Source organism: Chelonoidis abingdonii, chromosome 2, assembly GCF_003597395.2.
Source record: "Chelonoidis abingdonii isolate Lonesome George chromosome 2, CheloAbing_2.0, whole genome shotgun sequence".
In the NCBI taxonomy this organism is placed as follows: Eukaryota; Metazoa; Chordata; order Testudines; family Testudinidae; genus Chelonoidis; species Chelonoidis abingdonii.
Window position 1 is genome coordinate 45,941,096 of NC_133770.1, and position 20,710 is coordinate 45,961,805.

Consider the following 20,710-nt stretch of genomic DNA (forward strand, 5'->3'; position numbering starts at 1 on the left):
GAGGGATTGCTTTGCAGTGGCAGTTTTGCCTGAGTAAAGACTACAGGATTTGGCCCTTGTATTCAGTACCCTGACACAAAGAACCCTGTACGTAGAACCCTGCATAGGGGCTGATTACATGGGTGCTTTGGGGCTGGAGCACCCAGGGGGAAAAAAATGGTGGGTGCTAAGCACCTACTGGCAGTCCCCCTACCAGGGCCTCTCCCTCCCCCCAGCGCCTCCTGCCCACCGGTGGCCCCTCCAATCAGTGCTTCTCCCTTCCTCCCTGCACCTCCCACCCACCACAATTGGCTGTTTTGCGGCATGCAGGAGGCTGGGAGGAAATGGGGAGGAGTGAGGATGTGGTGCGCTTGGAGGAAGGGGGCAGAACGGAGTGGGAAGAGGCAGGGCAGGGGTGGAGAGGGGTTGGAAAGAGGTGGGATAGGGCCTTCAGGAAAAGGATGGAGTCGGGGCGGGGTCTGGGGCAAAGCCGGGTGTTGAGCACCCTCTGGCACAATGAAAAGTTGGCACCTGTGGAACCCTGTTTCCTAAAACAAGGGGCAATGAAGTACACACTATATTTGTATTTGATAAATCAGAGCTACTGGAGTTTTGTTACTTGGCTCTTATTGATGAAGTTTATACTCTAGCCCAGAGATAATTTCCTAGGAGTTTTGCAGTGACAGGTAGAAAGGGGAATTCCTGAAATTGCACCTATATTTGCAGAGCTCTTAACAGTAATTTCCTGAAGTTACAAGCAACACAAGCAATTGGTCTATCTTGGAAATATTTCTGTCCTTTGTTAGTCTGAAATAACTCTGTTGACACAGGTGTTACTGAAGGCAGAATTTGTCCCTGAACTGTAAGTTTGTAAGATTTCTACGTATCCATTACTTGTTTCTTTTCAGCTTTTCTTCTCCCCACAGCCAGCCACTTTACACTTGGAGTGTGAGAGGGTTGAATTTTAAGGATAATCTTGTCTGTATTTTTACTTAGCCAAAAGGACATTGAGGTAGGACTGTGACCTTTGCACTTTTTTCAGTCATTATTTTCATAACATTAATTTGAAACAACTTTAAATGGACCCTCACCTATCAGTTAAAAGGGGAAAGAAAACTTCTTAATTGCACCAATGGTACATATAGCTTAATACACCTTGAGGTTTGCACCCGTTACTAGTGACTGTAGTTAGTAGGTGGATAACACTGGTGTTAAACTAGACATAAGGAATCTGGCTGGGCCAGTCACTAATACATTTTTCTCGTTTATCATTCCACCATCAGTCCTACACTTTTTTAGGAGTCAAGTACATAAGTACTTTTTTCTTTATGGTGGATGTAGTGGAGCAAAATTACTCCAATATTGTGAAGGTTTTGGAAAGTGTCAGATAATGATTGTTTGTTTATTCTGGCCTAGTTGATAGTACCCATTTGAAATTTCAATTAGTGATTTCATGATTACAATTACCCATTTGTATGTGTTTATCTTGTCACTGAAACAGTGGGGAGAAGACAGAAGAGTTGGTGAGCAAGTCTGTTCCTGTTAAAACCCATTATTCATTCTTTTCTTCTCCCTCCCACTGCAAAGAGGTCTGATGGTTTCTCTAGTCACCCCAATTCTAGCACAAAGTCATCATTCACCATCTGCTCCCTGTTTATCAGCAGCATGGTCACTCACAGGTGACTTGGTGGCTAAGCATAAATCTATAGAGCACTTACAGTCCTTCTGCATTACAGGATCCCCAACATGACTCTCAGACGTCAATTATTTTAAGGATTTGCTTCATTGTCACTGAAATATGCACAGTATAACTGCTGCTGAGCAACACTTGGTCATATTGAACCCCAGGATTTTGGAAAGCAAAAGACCTCATCTTTATTGAACTTATACCACAAAATTCCAATAAAACAGCATATTACATCAGTGATTATAACTCATTACAAGCACAGACTAAACAAATTTAGTCACAAATTCATATTAAGCAAAATGACTAATTGATTTAACTTGAGAATGCAGCATAATCACAATCTCAATCACTGGTCACTCTTCATTTGCACTAGATGGAGAAACGCACATTTGTAACCATCATAACCAAGGTCTTTCTTTTCCTTGCACCACTTTCCTTATCAAATGATTTTGGAAAGTCTCTTTCCTCCCCACTTCCCAGCAGCCTGATGCCTGAGTTTGCAGTAGTCCAGTGTAGCAAGGACCACTGGCCCAACCACTTCCGAGAATAAAATTTCTGTGCACAACCCGAACAAAACGTGGCCAGTTATCTAAGGTATACATACAGTGTAGCTATAGACCTCTACTGAAACAGAGGTTAATGGAGAGCAAGCAAAGCTGTCAAAGAGCTGAGCTCCTCTTTGCCCATGGTCCAGGCAGGGCCAGCCTAACAACTGGTGGTGCCCTATCCAGAGTGGGATTCCATACTAATAAAAGGAGGGAAATCAGACAGAGTTTCTTCCTCCGGTCTTGATGCCAGGAGAGTGGGAAGAGCAGACTAGCAGTGAGTTTATAGTATGAATGAGAGGGAGATGACGCCAGCTCATGGGTCACAGAGCATTCTCAGTGGCTACTGGCTTCATTTGTGTTTAAGATTGGCCCTGGGTCATTTTTTATATCGATAAATTGCTCAGTCCTGGCAAAGTTTCCTCCTTTTTGCCTTTTCCTGCACATAAAACTGGGAAAGGACATTAATATAAAAGTTTAAGTTTTTGAGACATTGCAATGATATACAGATTGGGTGTTTACTAACTGATTATACTGCTGACTTGCTATCATTGCAGTATGATTGTTTTGAACCTTTGGAGTTCCTCTCCCAGCCCTGTCGAATTTGTGTGAGTGGTTGGTCTATACACGGGAATATTAGAACAAATTTAATGGCCAGGACAATGCAAGGAACAATGAGAGAAAGCATATATGCTGCAGGAAGATACCATCTATACAGTGAAGGGTTCAAGAATCTCTTTCCACCGTAGACCAGTGTATGTGCTGTGCACAAAATCAGTGTCAGGTATCCCAGTTTGGACTATTGGGAGGGAAAAAAAGAGCATCAGTTAAGATTGTAAAATAAACTTTACAGTAAATGCTATTTATAAACTACTGGGATATAACCAAAATTGGGAATGAACTGAGACTGTCTAGGTGAAATTGCTTTATATTCTTAACCAAAGCTTTTTACTTCTCAAAACGTTTGCTTGGCAATTCTGATAATTTTTGCTAGGTCACACCTACATCCATCTGGTTGTAATTTTCATGAAAATTGGTGAAAATTAATTCAGAGGCCCTAGCTTTTTAGAGGCCATAATGATAGTCCAACAAGAGTTTTCATATCATCTGAGTTTCTTCAATACACCAAAACTTCCTCAACAGTAGACTTTCCCCCCGTGGCCCAGAATGCATGCATTGAAGCCAACCAGTGGCCACAATGCTTCCTATGAACCAAGTGCTCACAGTTATCAGTGTTGCACTGTCACCAGGGTTGTACTATTTATACCCACATGATATCATGTGCCATGGTTTACCAGTTGTGCTTGCACATGAGCTGGACCTTAGAACAGGTGACGCACTAGAGGAAAGGCAGGCTCCCTATAGGTGTCCAACACGGAGTGGGGAGGCAGGATTTGTAGCAGCAGGGATGACTGCTTATGCAGCCAAACAAGCTGTGATATGCCCCACTGGTTCCCTGATATCTGGTGAGGTAGGACTAGCAGTGTGGATGGCCCACACCTTTGTAGGTGGGACGACCAGTGTCAGGACAAGTAAGCAGTAGGGGCAGATAATGCGATCAAGTGCCAGATGAGTGCCATTGACAGACTGACAAGAGAATTCAAACACAGAGATAGGGAAAGGGTCAAAGATGGAGTAGAGGCATAAAGGGGCTGAAGAGGAGGCAGAAAGAACAAGTGCACATGAGCAGGGGCAATTTCAGCCTGGCTAAGGTTGGCACGTGATGGCATTATACAAAATTAAATGTTGATACTTTGTGCTCAAAAAAGTTCCCCATTGCTGACCACCTCAGTTGACTAACCATTTTATAGTTTACAGATTAAAACCATTTTGTAGCCTTAAATTCTCTTCCATAAATGGAGCATAAATTTCTCATCTGACTAGGATGCTGTAAAGGTGCAGGCAGTCAATGAACAACCCCTTGCAGCCCAGCGCAACACTGCTGGAGTGCCCTACCTTGATTGCCCCAAGCAGGACAGCAGTAGATTTCAGTTTAACAGCCCAGGCAAGAAGAAGCAAATATTTTTTTAAACAAAATAGCATGTGCCCCTTTAAAAAGGCTTCAGCCCAGGAACCTTTACAACAAATAGCTCATCAGGCTCTGGTTCAAGCTGCCCAAACTTAAAGTCCACTCCCAAATCTCTGAATCCATTCCAAGTCTCTCTCCTAGTGCCTATTAGAACAACTGTCATTCACTTCAGCCTACCTGACACCCTGTGCTTCCTGTTCCTTTTAGAGATCTCAGCCCTGCCAGGGCTTCTTTGATTATTCCCAAGCTTTGCGCTCCAGCCTGTCCCCTTAAAGAAACAGTACCCTTTAATCATACACTGCATTCCTTTACAGATGTACAATAGCACCAGTACTAATATGTAAGTCTTGATTTTCAAATCCTGGGACCTATGATGTCCAATTGCTGTGTTTGAAAATGAGGCAAATGTGGCAATGAAATATGAGCTAACTCTCTCACCCTCACACATATGAACATATTTTCAGCTAATACCTCTGATTTTCAGCCAATCTCTTGTTCTGGGGGATGGGGCATGTTTTGCACAATTCCTTTTAAGAGATGCTTATGGTCTCACAAAGATGGGGGGAAGGCTCTGTTGCTTATATGGAGAGTCTAAAGAAAAGCTACCTCCTGCCAGATAGAGTGCATCATTTTATGACAATCACTTAGAAAATCACCACATTTTTCCAGAGCTGAGAGGGGAAAATGGATTGTTATTATTGACTTTTCACTTATGAAACGTTAAAAAGTGGCGGTATAGTTGCTTGTATGTTGTTTGAATATTGTTGGCACTTCACAGTGACAATAACTGTCAATTTATTCAACACACTGAATTTCTAGACTAATGTTAACTGAAATTTCAACCTGGGATAAATACTTAGAGTCAAAATAATTAGTGAAAGAACATGGGTTTTTAACCAGTGGCTGAATATTTCAGGGGTTTACTCAATGTAACTGATCACTCTGTTTTCTACAATCATCTTCTGAAAGCCACAAATTTATCATTGCAACTTTTCATTTGTTGTTTGGAAGTTCACTTTTCCTAATTTTACTTTATGTAGGTGGTGATCACAGTGCCACCATCATGAGCTACCAGGGAAACATGAAAGTTGACAGAAGAGTGCAGGGAATGTAGCAGAGAGAAAGGACATGAACTTAGTTTTTCAGTTGAAAGAAGGTATATTTCTCACCTGTACAAATCGAAATTCTCTCCAGTTGACGCTGTTGCTGACAGAGGGCAAGGAAGTTATTCCAAGCAAGACAAACAGAAAAAATCCCAGGATGCCTAACGCCAGGTAAGAGTCACTAATCCAGCCGTTAGTGTTGTTAAATGGATCTGTTCTGTTGTCCTTTATCTGAAGAAAAATATCACATATACTTTAACAGTGCAGTAGCTGCAGCTCCAATGGACGGAAAAATGCCCTTTAACATAAGGTTTCCTTTAAGGTGGACTGAAAAGGTTTTTGTAAATAGATTAAAACAATCTGAAACAGCAGACCATCTTGTCTCCTGAACAGAGTGGGGTGTTCTGAACTGCCAGTATGCAGGGTCTTCCATAGCATGTACCACTCAGAGGCAGAGGTGGCTCTAGCATTTTTGCCGCCCCAAGCATAGCAGGCAGGCAGGCTGCCTTCGGCGGCACGCTGCGGGGAGGTCCCTGGTTCCACGGATTCGGCAGCATGCCTGCGGGAGGTCCGCCGGTCCCATGGCTTCAGCGTACCTGCCGCCAAATCCGTGGGACTGCCGGACCTCCCACAGGCAAGCCGCCAAAGGCTGCCTGACTGCTGCCCTAGCAGAGACCGGCAGGCTGCCCCCCGTGGCTTGCCGCCCCAGGCATGCACTTGGAGCACTGGTGCCTGGAGCCGCTGCTGCTCAGAGGCAGCAGATACAGTGTTGCATACAGCCTTAGTGTAGCATTAATAAAGCTTTGTAATGTGAACATACATTTTGATGACTCCAGGGATGTGGTTATTTTTAAAAATAAAGCCTGGCTTTCTGCATGTCAGTAAATGTGCCACTCTCAAAGGGGTATACAGAAATGTGGAACAGGTACCTCAAAATTATTTATAATTAATATTTTTCTACACCTGTTGTTAATCACTACACTAGCCAGAAGGAAGATTGAGATCAGAAGTCCGCCATTTAACCACAGCACCAGTGATCTTTGAAAATACGGATGCCTAGAGGAAACACCAATCATTCAAAGAAATTCCATAGCATAAAATCAACACAAATATAACTTTTGACAACAAATTCTGAAACTCAACCTACAAAACAGTAACATACATAATGGGGTTGAGGGGAGCAATGAACAGAAACTTACCTGAGATATGACATAAACATTTAATCTCCATCTTACATAATAGCGAATAGGGATAACAAGTGTGTACAAAACATGTAAAAAAGCAAAAACCAAGGCTACTAATCCAAGCTGTTTCCTACAAAGCATCCATTTGTCCAGCCAGTCTGGGAAACGACTGTATTTTGTTCCTCTGTGTAACTGGAGAATTGCAGCAATTATGCCAGGAAGGTAAACCAAAGCAAGAAGGATGAGTGCCACTATGGGGCAGACCCGATTTGGAATGGAAATTACAATAAAAAATGATAAATCTTTGTTTTCATGTATGTAGGGGTAGATTACATCACGAATCAAACTGTAGAAGAAAAAAAATGCACTTAGACCAATAGCCAAGTAGATGGGAAACTTCCACATTGGAAAGAGCTGCAGTGGGTAATTTTCTATCTCTCTGGCTGCCAAGAGAGAGCCTTGATCCAATGGTGTAAGACCAAGAGTCCGAACAATATCCATCACCATTTGTTTGGCTTTGTTGTCGTCTCCACAAACAAACACCTGCAACAAAAAGAATGGGCTTTATTGTGACAAATCTTTGGGACAGACTTTACTGTTGACCTGTAAGGGTATAAAATAAGACCTTAAAGCTGATTGTATTTCCAAACTTTCTAGAAATCATTGGCTTTCTTGCCAGTCTTTGGGCTGGTCTACACTGGGGGGGGGGGTCGATCTAAGATACTTCGACTTCAGCTACGCTATTCACGTAGCTGAAGTTGCGTATCTTAGATCAAGTTACCTACCGTCCTCATGGCGCGGGATCAACGTCCGCAGCTCCCCCCTCAACTCCGCTACTGCTGTTGATGTTGGTGGAGTTCCGGAGTCGACAGGAGCGCATTCGGGAATCGATATATCGTATCTAGATGAGACGCGATATGTCGATCCCCGAGAAATCGATTGCTACCCGCCGATATAGCCGGTAGTGAAAACATACCCTTTGATGCAGGAGTCAAACAATAACATGCTCCACTACTGAGAATCAGAATCAAAAGTAAAATCTTTTCACTGAGGAGGTGGAAGGTTTAAAGTGAAACAATCATATATATGAAAATAGCAAATTATAATACACTTAATGATATTCAGCTAGAACTACTGGATTTTAGCACATGCTTTGGAAGACAACTCTGTCAAGCAATTTGTAAACACAATTGCATCTTACTGGTAAAAAGTTCTTGAGGATTTTATATAAATGGTCACAATCTTCCATTTTTGCACCACACATATAAAACAGTGATTCCCAAGGGACCCAGAGCAATCGGGACACAGATAATAGGAATATAGATCACCTGTCATTTAAAATAAAATATTTTTCTTCGAGGATTCTGAGAACAATGTGGAGGGAGCCTCTCTCATATGGGTATGCAGGGTAATAGAAAAGCGCACCCTCACCAGCCAATTATCATGTGCACAGGGCAGCCAGAAGGATGGTGGGGGCAAGGAGGGGAAGAGGGAGAAGGGTGTTTTGGGAAAGACAGTACTCATCTTGGAGTCTGGAGAAAAAAGGCAACCTGCTGTCATTCAGACCCACAATAATGGGGATTTTTGGAGCTTCTGACCATAGTGCAGCCTGAAGGGAACTACATCTGTGTAGAGATCAGCCTGGACAGGAGTACAAGGCACCAGCTCCTTGGCTCTGCCCTGGCAGCACAAAGCAGGTTTAATGATGACTTAAGTGACCAGTTGAGGCAGCACACAGCGTAAGGCAACTCTGATGATTCCTGGCTGCCAGAGCAGTCCCTTGGGGACAGTTGCACCTGAAGCAGCTTAAAGAAACCTCTGAAGTTGCAATAAGCTGCTTCTCAGGCCTAGCCCAGCACACAGCGGACCAAGGGTCAGAGAACCATGGAGATGGCTAAAAAACTTCATAGTTCCTCCAGCCATCCCAAGCTGCCTAAGTATCAGAATCTCCATGCCCTTCTTGCCCCCTGCTCATCCCTGCAACACTTCTGAACTCTGGATAAGTCCAACCTTGCTTTCGAACTCTGTGGGAAGGGCCATATCTGCTTCCACAAGTATCCACTACCTGAAAGTAGCCAGAATGGAAGAGTGATTTACACAACTTGATATTTTTTCTCCACCCTACATTCCTTTCTCTCTCAGTTCTCCTCTTGCTTTGTCCAAGTTCCCTCATTATGCTTCTTCCTTCCCTCTTCTCTTGATTCTTTGGTTCTTTCTTCTCAATTCCTTTCCTTAGTCTTTCCCATCTTCAGCTTCCTACAATCCTCATTTCATACCTCTTTTTAAAGTTCCTCTTGCTTACTTTTGTAACTTACAAACATTTTTAGATGATTTTAAAATCCTCCCAACACAGTAGATACATAACAGCAGTTCCCTTCTCTGATCTCTGTTAACATCTTCCTGCAGTTTGGGGGTGAGGGACATGTGCTTAACGATCAAAAGGCAGGGAAAATCAATGTTTTTTAAATGTTGGGAATAGAGATTTATTTCTAGACTAAGATCAAACAATCATATATGAGCACGAAAGGATTTTTTTAGCTTAGTTATTTGACTGAACACAGGGAATCATAATGAAAGTTGCATCTGAACCTTGTCTGATACTTTTCTCTTTATTTACATGTATTTTACTGTACTGTTCAGAAATTGCCATATGATATAATTTACAAGAAACTCTTGTTCTTTCATCTTACCTGTCTGCTTGCATCCAATGTACCTGACTGCAAGGCCCATGCTGACACGGTGTTAAATGCTTTCACTACCTTAGCGCCTGGCACCAGCTGAGCAAGGTATTCAGCATTGGATTCAGGATATTGGTTTATTTTGAGGTTGTTGCTTACATCCACCAATACTTTTCCATGGAGAACTTCGGTTAACTCTGTGAGGAAGTTGTAATGTTGTCTCTGAATTGCTACAATAATAATGTCAGCCTTCTGCGCAGCTTCTCTGTGGCTCAGCACCTCTGTGCCTTTGGGAATCAGACTGGAAGTCTGTGCATTTCGGCTTCCAAACACTATTGAGTAGCCACACTGGAGCATTTTATACCCCAGAGATCTTCCAAAATCTCCTGTTCCAAAAATACACACCATCTCTTTTTTATCAGGAGAGTTTTCAGTAAGAGGGATCATGTTGGAAGAATTTTTCTCCATATCTAAAAAACAGTAATAGTGAAAAACAAAACAGGAATACTTTGAAAAGGACAAACTAACATGGTGCTTTGATTATACCAAAATATATATTAACGTTCTCTTTGTTTCTTGGACCATTTAGCAGGAAAGTCTTAACAATTAACACACATTGTCAGAGGACCTACTGTGCCGTTTTATAAAGAAAAGTAAAGTTAATTTCTCTCTATGGGCTCATAGCGCCTTACCTTTCCCCCAGCTGAGAGATGCAGACCCTAGATGCAGAAGCAATGTATAAATAAATATTGATTTAGTAGGTACTTATATGACCCACTTCACTGTACTATCTAAGTGCCTCACAATCTTTTTTTATCTTTATTTGCATTGTGGTATCACCTAGGGTCCCCAGTGACAAGGACCCCACTGTGTTAGATGTTGTACAAATACAGGACAAAAAGACAGTCCTTGCCCCAAAGAGCCTACAGTCATATATCCTCTCAACACACCTGTGAGAGAAGACAGGATTATTATTCTCATTTTACTGATGGTGGACTGAGGCACAGAGAGGTGAAGCGAATTGCCCAAGGTCATGCAAGAAGTCTATGGTAGTGCAGGGAATTGATGCCAGGCCTCCTGAGTCCCTGGTAGTGTCCTAACACCCCACCATCCTTTCTCTATGTATCTATACATACTATACAAAGTAAACCTATTCAAAGGGACCGATAAGTAGAAAGTTCTAAGAAGCTACTATCTGTGTGCTCTGTCATGTGATACTACGTTGTGCTTCCTTTGGACATGTTTAAAAATCACTCTGTTGGGTTTGCTGATGTCCTGGGAGACTGTGAAGGGGTGTGTACCCCACAGGCCCTGGAAGAGTTAATGTGAGCCTGGGAGGTCAGTTATGGTACCTGGCTGCACCTGGAAGGAGAGCCAGGCTTAATTTATCATGAAGCCCAGCTGGGCAGGAGCAGGCTGGTTAGCATAAAGCCAGGAAGATGAGAGCAGAAGAGGGCTAAAGGGAGGGAATCTTCAGTCACTCCCTGAGTACAGAGAGGTGGTAAAGAGGACACCCAGAGGGGAGAATAGGCCCTTGATCCTAACCCTGGAAGAAAGATCTACCCAGAGAAGTTACGAGGAAGAGAGCCTGGGTTGGAAGAAGCCCAGGGAAACAGCAGCAATTATTGGGATTGCACAGACCATGGCTGCTGGTTATACTGTTCCTGAGCTGGAACCCAGTGTAGAAGGAGAGCCTGGGTTCCTCTACCAGCCGCTGGGAACATGGCACAGGACCCGGCGATGTGAAATGGAAGACTGTCTGAGGTGGCATCTGGACAGCTTGTCTGATGGAACTTTGTTACCTTGAAAGGAAAGGACTATATATTGACCTGGCTGGAGGGACAAGTCACAAAGAGGGAGTCCCCTGAGTCACAGAGAGAAAGAGGGGCCACAATATGAGCAACTGACAGAAGGGAGTACAAGACACGGTGAAAGCTAATTCCCAGATACCACTAAGGAGGTGCAACTGTGACGAGTGAACCCCTTTACAGAGACGCAAATGGGAGGAAGGCTGTAGAATTCCCTCTTGTGGATATTCATATATTTCAAAGCAGAATAGCAGCATGTGTAATACTGATTAATTTCTCTGAGCCACTACATAGAAAGATGTAACATTCCTTTTTTTAACATATTCTATACTATAAACTGGAGGATTGACTTTGTTTGAAATATGGCAGTATCCTACCCAAATCTTCCAGTTCCTCCAACCTTAAGAAGTCAGAAAGCTGGCACTGAGTGAACTGTGTGGCAATCGTGTCCTCTCCTAACTGAGATTTGAATGGAAATCAAATGGCTGTTTCTATGTGACATGTCGAATTAATTAATATTATAAACATATTATTTAATGAAAGCTACAGCAATAAGAAACAAATCTACAAAGTGTCTCCAATGTTCTTTAAAATAGAATACCAAACATTTAATTTGCTGATGATTATTTGGGGCTAAGCACTTGCCCAGATGATCCAGTAAGCAATGTTCTGACCTCTAGAGACCTTAAATATTGTTTTCTGTTTATATACCTCCAATTACAGGCCAAGCACTCACAAAACTAAATGTTCCTCATGTAGGCCTTGCCATATGATTCTTGAGAACTGGAGAAGGAGAGATTAAATAACTGAATTCACCCACATCTGAAACAAAGGACAGATAACATAGTCTTTTACAACTCTTCAGGGTGACAGTAATCACACTTGGGCTGGCTATGGCATAGTATAGTGGTAATAAACTGTTTTGTAGGAGCCGAGAGGTAAGAGGTATTTATAGGCTTATAAACATTGCACTGGCTTGTGTCAGAGAGCAATGATGATTAAATGACTGTATTTCAGGGCCCATCCTGCTCCTAATGAAGTCAATGGGAATTCTGTCTTTCACTTCAGCGGCGGCAGGCTCAGGTCCCAAAAATGCCTTTAAAAGGAGGGCTGGCTGTATGCTTTTTCCTCTATAGCACACTGGGCTCTTTTCTCTTTCATCCCTTTCTAGAATTCTCCATTCCTCTTCCCTAGAGAGAGGTCTGCAGAAGAATTTTTTTTTTCTTTGCTCTACTATTTAGGGCCCTATTCAACAAGGCGTTGATAGCTTTCTATAGGGTTCTGAGCATCTTCAGTTCCTAGTTAAGCTGAAGTTGAGGTTGCTTAGTACCTTGTAGGATTGGGCCCTTAGAGCTAATAGGCCAAATTCTCACAACTAGCCCCATGCCATGCAGTGAGGCCACTTGCATGAATAAAGTAAGGAGAATTCAGCATTGTTTGTTAGGAAGTACTGGGTGTCAGACATAATGAAAAATGATGGTGCTTATTACTATCACCATAGTGATTTGATGACACACAAATATCAGAGATAAATTAGTCAGTAGTTAATGTCTTCATAGATATCGTACATTGTAAAATCTTGTTTGGTAACTTTGTGTAATTTAACATTTGTTCCCGCAACACATAATCCAAGACCACAGCACTGTACTAAGTGATATGGAAAAAGTTGGCTATGAAGCTACAAGCCATCTGTAACTTACTTAGTTAAAGGAACAAATATGGAAATGAAATGAGTTGACTTCCATCTAACCCCTTTTCAGTTCTATTATTCCCCCAAGCATTTTGGCAAAATTCAGTAAAATTTCCGGCTGTTGCTGAATTGGCTTGATTTTTTTTTTTTTCTAGACTGAGGTTTCTGCAGGGGTGAAAGTAAGATAAATTACTTACCAGTGCAGGGGCCTGCCTCTGGGCCCCTGGAAGGGGTGGGGTCTTGGGTGAAAGGTGTAGGGCTGAGGGTCAGAATCCCCCAGCCAGCCCTTCCATGCTGCCCAGCCCGTGCTGCCCGGGGCTCTGGTGATGATTTAAATGGCCTAGCGCTCCGGCTGTTGCCACGGTAGAGGCAACTGGGAGCCCCAGGCCCTTTTAAATCATCGGGCCCTGGGGAAAGCTGCCCCTTTTGCCCCCACTCACTCCCTGTCAGTGGCCCTGCCGGTAGGGTGCCTACCTGTTGGTGGCCCTGGATGGGGGGCAGGGAGGAAGGAGCAGTGATGTTAAAGCGCTCCCGCAGGCCGGTACCGGCGGTTTCATCTTACCGATACGCCAGACAGGCCCATACTGGCCTACTTTCACCTCTAGGTTTATGATTTGTAATGAATCTTCTATGATAAGTCATCTGGGTATCTCAAACTCTCAGAAACCTACAGGCAATGATGATTTTCTTCTGAGTTTTGGCTTTCCTATGTGCATTTGGTTCAAAATTAAAACTCAGGCTGCAACTCAATGGGTATGAATGTGTGAAAATCAAAACTAACAAGTGTCTGACAGAATCCATGACAAAAAGACCTAGTGAGTTTCTGACAGCTCTAGCTGTAATCCCTACTAATATACTTTACTACATCAGCTGATATATTTTAATATAACATCAATATCAAGGACTGTACATGAAGCATAACATCTATATCATCTTGTGGCTCAGGGTTCAATCCCATGAGGTGTTTGAAAACACTGGTCTGATAAAGCACGGCTTTAGGCATATGCTTTGCTTTAAGCATGACTTAATGGGAAAATTCACATGATTAAAGTTGAGCACATAGTATCATAGAATTACATGACTGGAGAGGTCATCTAGTCCAGTCCCCTGCACTCACGGCAGGACTAAGTATTACCTAGACCAGTGGTTCCCAAACTTTTCAGCATCACACCCCTTTTTAATTTTTGAGAAACCCTCATGCCCCCCCACCTGTCCTTTACCATCATCCAACCCCCCCCATCCTTCTCCCCTGACTGCCCCCTCCCGAGACCACCCCCATCCCTAACCACCCCCCCAGGACCCCACTCCCTATCCAACCCCCCTGGTCCCTGTCTCGTGACCACCACCTCCAGAACCTCTGCCCCATCCAACTGCTCCCTCTCTTCCGAGTGCCCCTCGGGACCTCCTGCCCCTTATCCAACCCCGCCTCCCCCGCTTCCCACCCCGTTACCAGGCTGCTCAGAGCAGCAGGACCGGCTTATTGGAAAGCCTGGGAGGTGGGTGGGCGCAAGCCATGATGCCCATGCGGCGGCATGCCTGCAGGGGAGGGGGGATAGGAGGGGAGGGGCCAGGGGCTAGCCTCCCCGGCTGGGAGCTCAAGGACCAGGCAGCCTCACGCCTCCCTTGACATTTCTTCACACTACCCCCAGGGCAGCACACCCCCCAGTTTGGGAAACAATGATCTAGACCATTCCTGACAGGTGTTTGTGTAACCTACTCTTAAAAATCTCCAAAACCCTCATAGGCAATTTAATCCAGTGCTTAACGGCCCTGAATGTTAGGAAGTTTTTCCTAATATCCAACCTAAACCTCCATTGCTGCAAATTAACCCCATTGCTTCTTGTCTTATTCTCAGAAGTTAAGAAGACCAATTCTTCTCCTTCCTCCTTGTAACAACCTTTTATGTACCTTGAAAACTGTTATCATGTCCCCTTTCAGTCTTCTCTTTTCCAGACTAAGCAAACCCAATTCTTTTCAATCTTCCCTCATAGGTCATGTTTTCTAGACCTTTAATCATGTTTGTTGCTCATCTCTGGACTTTCTCCAATTTGGCCACATCTTTCCTGAAATGTGCCCAGAACTGGACACAATACTCCAGTTAAGGCGTAATCAGCATGGAGTAAAGTGGAAGAATTACTTCTCGTGTTACACTGTTGACTCATATTTAGCTTGTGGTCCAGTATGACCCCCCCTCAGATCCCTTTCTGTAGTACTCCTTCCTAGGCAGTCATTTCCCATTTTGTATGTGTGTAACTGATTGTTCCTCACTTAAGTGCCTTGCTGGATGAGGGCCGGAACGCTCAGTAGCTTTCAGGACCAAGTCCCAGGACTTTGGACTGGGTTCAATTCTCACCTCTGTCACAGACTTCCTATGTGACCATGGCCAAGTCACTTGAACTCTCTGTGCCTCAATTCCCAGGCTGTCATATGGCAATAATACTTCCTTTGTCTGTCTTGTCTATTAGACTACGTTTTTAAAGGCAGAGTCTGTCTGATGCTGCATGTGTGCACAGCAGCTGGCACAATGTGATTCTGATCTTTGTTGGAGCTTGTAGATGCTGTTGTAATTAGCTAAAAAAACAAAACAAAAAAACCTAAGTGCTGATGAACATAAAGTTTTACACTAGTGTTTAAGGCAGGATTGTCAACCTCTGGCACGCAGCTCACTAGGGTAAGCACCCTGGTGGGCTGGGCCATTTTGTTTACCTGCTGTGTCCGCAGGTTCGGCCGATCATGGCTCTCACTGGCTGAGGTTTGCCATTCCAGGCCAATGTGGAAGATGGGAAGCCATGACCAGCACATCCCTTGCCCTGTGCTGCTTCCCGCAACCCCCATTTGCCTGGGATGGCGAACCACGGACAGTGGGAGCTGCAGTCAGCTGAACCTGCCGATGCGGCAGGTAAACAAACTGGCCCGGCCCAACCCTTCAGGGTTCTTACCCTGGTGAGCCACGTGCCAGAGGTTTCCGACACCTGGTTTAAGGGAATATTAGTGCTGAGTGTTCTGAAATAGCACATTATTTAATCTTTCAAAATATCCATAATTAATATCCAGTTAATGACACAGGTTTCATCCTACCACTTATTCCAAAGATGGATAGAAAAAATTAATACACACTTTAAATTTAGCCTCTTTTGAACAATTCTGGAGTTGTGTGGTTTGGATATATGCATATTTAATTACTCTTTCAATTAAAATGAGTTGCAGCCTTATGAAATAGCTTCAGCAAAGTGGGAAGCTATAAAAATAAATCACATGGAAACAGATTTAGTTACTTCCCTCTAAATGTTATTCATTAAGTTATATTGCAAATATATAAAAATACAAATAAATAAATAAAAATGGGCACTAAATTACAGATATTTTATGAGAGATTTCTGTTACACTGTGACCTAATGCTAAATAGCTCGTGCTACAAAAGGGTTATCGTGCTGTTCTGGTTCTACCTCAGTGGTTCAGGAGCCAAATTAGCAATCAACATTACCGAAAAGAGCCACAGGAGTGCAAAGTCATTGTTTCATTTATTCTCACAGCAAAATGACTGACCAAGTATTATTATTTCATCAACTACAGTGGTTAACAACATAGTAAAAGCATCCTGATTGGTTAATAACTGAGATTGGTTAATAATAAAATCACACAATATTTTAATATCACATGCTGCCAAGAGCTGCAGGAGACACATTAAAGCGCCACTTGCGGCTCACGAATCTCAGTCTGAGTATCACTGTTCTACAGTCTGCGTTTGATGCAAAATCACTGAAGACATTTTAAAGTGATTCTCATGCCGTTAGCCAGGACCTGATCCTCTGAGATGCTCAGTATCTTCTGAAAGTCAGAAGCCTGTGTACTACCTACTATTTTAAAATAGTCAGCATTTCATGTCTGTTAATATTCATTTAGCAAGAAGAACATGAATATAATGAACACGTCTCCCAATCAGTGTTCTGGGAGTTGAGGGTGTTCAGTTCTTCGCAGGATTGTGCCCTATGTTGGGCTGCTTCACTCTTTTATAACTATTTGTCCTATTTGTCCAATGAATGTGAAAATGTAATCGGTTATTCTAAAAACACTCCTTTTATGTTTACATGGGCTGGTGCTTTTACAGGTGTTTGAGGAATCTAATCTTTTGTTTCCTGGAATCTAGACACATATATATCCCCCTATTTCAATTCAGTCATTCAATAACTTGTCTGCTTACCCCCCCTCTAAGAAACTTCAGAGGAAAATCATTTGTAAAACACCAGGGAAAGTAGTTTAATGTGAAATATCCCTTGGTGTCTTTCCTTAAAATGTTTGGGAAAGGGAAAAAAAGAGAACGTAGTTTAAAGCTTCAAAATAATTGTTCAGAAAATTTCAGTCTCTCGATCCCTCCCCCAAACCAAACACACTAGAAAATGAAAAGTAAGTGTGTGTGGGGGGGAGGAGGTGTTCAGTTTGTTTTTTCCTTTCCACCTTTTGTCTCCTACACATCCCTTTTTCAGTGGCCAAAGGGAATGAAGAGAGAGAGGGGTAAAAGAAAAGCGTGAAGAATCGCCCCCGAAAATTGAAAACAGAATTTTTCTGAACAAAATCTTTTAGAAATTTTAAAAAATTCTTTCTAAACCTGCAGAATGCAAGTGACTTCAATTTTTAATTTTTTTCCACACTAAAAATGGTTTTCCATTTTCAACCTGCTCTAAAATGGAATCAGTTTGACTTAAACAATATTAATCAGATTCTCATAAGACAGTGAACAAAACCTATGATGTTATACAGTCCAATTCTCTACCAATATAGGATTCTTTCCAGCATTTGAGACAGATTTTCTACCCCAGTCTGCTTCTGGTGCAAAGGGAGTGGAAACCTTCAAGTCCCTAGTGCAGAGAATCAGGGAGCCACACCCAGTTCCCTGACATCCGCAGCAGCAAATGGAATCGTTATACACATCCAATGCTCAGTGTTCCAAAGGCAAAGGCTTCCATCACTTTCTTTGGGAGACCAATAACTGATGTGAGAGGAAGTGATTGTAAGCCATTGACTCTCCCTCCGATAGCTAAAAGCAAGTGGACCCGAGCCCTGCTACAGGAGAGAGAGGGGGAAAAATACAGTTGATTCCTCTTCAGGTTCTGATGGATCTGTAGCCTTTGTTTGTGAGCCTTTCTTGAAGAATTTCCCTTTTGTAATGAAACTCCAAACCATGGTCATTTTGCGTGAGTTTTGGATTTGGGTTTGTAAATTTTACTTAGAGAGTCACTATATTTCTGTTCAGCCAGTAGATGGCAACACAACGTAGCTTTGTTCTGTGATAGTCATACAGTACGTACATAATGCTTGGGAGAAAACATATCAGAATTATTTTTAGTTCTTATTTAGGTGTTCAGAGACTATAGGGAAGAATGACAAAGAAATGCTTATCAATACATGGCATCTGGCTTTTCTACCATGATATTTTTCTGTTTTTTTTTTGTTTTTTTTTGGTAAAGATTGACTTCTTTGGAAAAGAATCCTGATATAAGTTCTATAACAATTTGCTTATCTACTTTTTGCTCTGCAGTGGTGTTGTTGGTTGCTTCCTAATAGAAAGTCCTAGGCAACTGAAGATCTGGTCTGTGCATCCACGCCCTTTCTGAAAACCAGCTTGCTCTTTTCTGAAAACGCTATCAACTGCCTCTGATATACACTGGACTACACAATACTTTGCTTAGCACAGATAAAAGTGTGATACCATGCCAGTTATTACCATCACTGAGTTCCTTTCTTTGGTATCTTCACTGTAACCCCATTGGTCCAGTCATTTGGCACTTTTTCCCTTTCACAGACTGATGTGAATAAAGGGGCCAGGATAGATGCTGCTAATTTAAGATTTACCTTGAACAGTTCTGCATTCAAGTTATCCTTGCCAGGAGCTTTCCCATTATTTAAGGATTTGATGTCTTGAATGATCTCTTCCTTAGTTGAGGTGTCTGTGCTGATATCAAGATCTTCTGCGTCCTGGATGTTTGCTTCCTCTTTAGGTGGCTCCCTGTTCAGCAATTCTTTGAAACGCTCTGTCCAGTGCATTTCTTGTTCTTTTTTGGTTGTTAATAGGTGTCCTTGTTTGTTCCTGATGAGAGTGTTTGTTCGTGTCTGGTGTTTACCACTGATAAGCCGCATCATTTTATATGGTTCCTTGTTCACCATGAGCAGCTGCATCCTCTTCTTGTGTTGCTAGATTATCAATATAATGCTGTTTGTGCACTCTCACAAGGCGTTTGACCTCCCATTGTGCCTTGTTATACTGCTCTTGGTATTTGTCCTTTAGCTTCCGAGATTTGGCGTCTAAAACTTTTTTTTCTTCAGAGATTGTCTGGTTTCTATGGTGTTCCAAGTGCTGGGTGTAATCCACTCCTTCCTTCTCTTCTGCCTGTAACCTAGACAGGCTTCACTGCTTTGTTTATAAATTGCTGTTACTTTGTCCCACTTCTTGTTGATCTCCTCATCTGCAGTCCCCACCCCTTCATCAAGGTCTGCAATGCTTGAAACCTGTTCTTTAACTGCAGAACGAAGGCTTTCAGTATTTCAAGGGACTTTAGCTTGTCAATATCGTAATACCTATGTCTCTTGTTTGGTGAACCCACATTTCTCAGTTTTAGCTTGATGGAAGCTGTCACCAAGTGGTGGTCGCTACCCACATCTGCATCCTTTCTCACGTTCACATCTGTCAGTGAGCGTAGCCATTTGCCATTGATCATGATATGGTCAATCTGGTTCTTATCTCTGCCATTTGGAGAACACCATGTCAGTTTGTGAATTTCACAATGTTCAAATAGGGTTAGGTTGATGACTAGGTCATTCATATTACAGAAATCAACAAGCCTCTCTCTGTTTTCATTCATGGTGCCACACCCATGTCTTCCCATTGCTCTGTCATTGTTTGTGTTGTCCTTACCAACCTTGGCATTCAGGTTTCCCATGACGATAGTTAGGTTGCAGCATGGTACTTTCTCTAACTCCGTCTGTAGTGTAAGGTCGAATTTGTCCTTTACTTCTTCATCACTGTAAGTTGTCAGAGCATAACACTGAATCAGGGTGATATTATTATGTTTCCCTTTCAGTCTGGCTCTCATAAGTCTGCTGCTGATGGATTTCCATTCAAGCAGGGAATGCTCCACTCCCTTCTTCAAAAGTATGGCAACACCCTCATGGTGCTGTCCATTATCTCATCTAGAAAACAGTAAAGTTTCTCCCAAGGCTGTTGTTAATCTTCCTGATCCCACCCATCCGCTCTCGCTGACAACCAGGATGTAGAAGCTGTGGCGTCTCATCTCTGCTGTGACCTGAGCCAGTTCCTTGCTTCGTACATTGTATGTTCCAAAAAACAAGTTTGGTTTCTGACTTGGTGTTGAGCACTTCAGTCTTCATGCCAGTGGCTTCCACTACTGGCAGTCATATGGGTCATTGACTCCTGAAGGCCATCACACACAGTAATGGTTAATTTCTCCATCACTGTTTCCATAACTCATTTTGTTTTTTACGGGACAGAGTTTTTAGCCCTGTGCCTAACCCCCAACCTGGAGGACAAGGGTATCTGTTTTGCCTGGCCTCTCCCCCACAGACCAATCCAGCATGGTTGAACCTACCAGAAACAAAAAGCCTCCACCCATACAGACTCTGGGGATTGTTAGAGCATGCAAATTGTCCCGTCACGACAAGGCACGGACACCAGAGGACAGATGCTCCTGCTGATGTAACTGCCCCGCTATGCTGACTTAACACCCCCTCTGTGGGTGGCGTAGACTCAGGGTCGATGTAGTTAGGTCAACACAGTGTCACTGTGAGCTCTGCATTACTTATGTTGACTATTACTGGTCTCCAGTAGCTGTCCCATAATGCCCCATACTGATTGCTCTGGTCACCATTGTGAACTCCTCTGCCCAGGGGTCAGCTGCCCTTCCCCTTTAAAGCCACAAGAATTTTTGAAATTTCTTTTCCTGGTTGCCTGGTGAGGTGAGCACACCTAGCAGCTCTCCATTGTTGAGTGTAACT

The 20,710-nt window shown here is 43.0% G+C and overlaps 1 protein-coding gene across 2 annotated transcripts in view; it reads right to left on the bottom strand.

The window, feature by feature from the left end:
• Positions 1-1,829: 1,829 nt before the first annotated feature.
• STEAP4 (STEAP4 metalloreductase) overlaps positions 1,830-20,710 on the bottom strand; it is a 32,495-nt gene continuing 13,614 nt past the window's right edge. For both annotated transcript variants that reach the window (XM_032793380.2, XM_032793382.2), the window contains exons 2-5: positions 9,218-9,675; positions 6,543-7,070; positions 5,410-5,574; positions 1,830-3,010 (exon numbers count right to left, since the gene is read on the bottom strand). In XM_032793380.2, the coding sequence (XP_032649271.1) occupies positions 2,741-3,010; positions 5,410-5,574; positions 6,543-7,070; positions 9,218-9,673 (1,419 nt within the window). In that variant the 5' untranslated portion in view covers positions 9,674-9,675 and the 3' untranslated portion in view covers positions 1,830-2,740. The remainder of the gene's footprint in view (positions 3,011-5,409; positions 5,575-6,542; positions 7,071-9,217; positions 9,676-20,710) is intronic.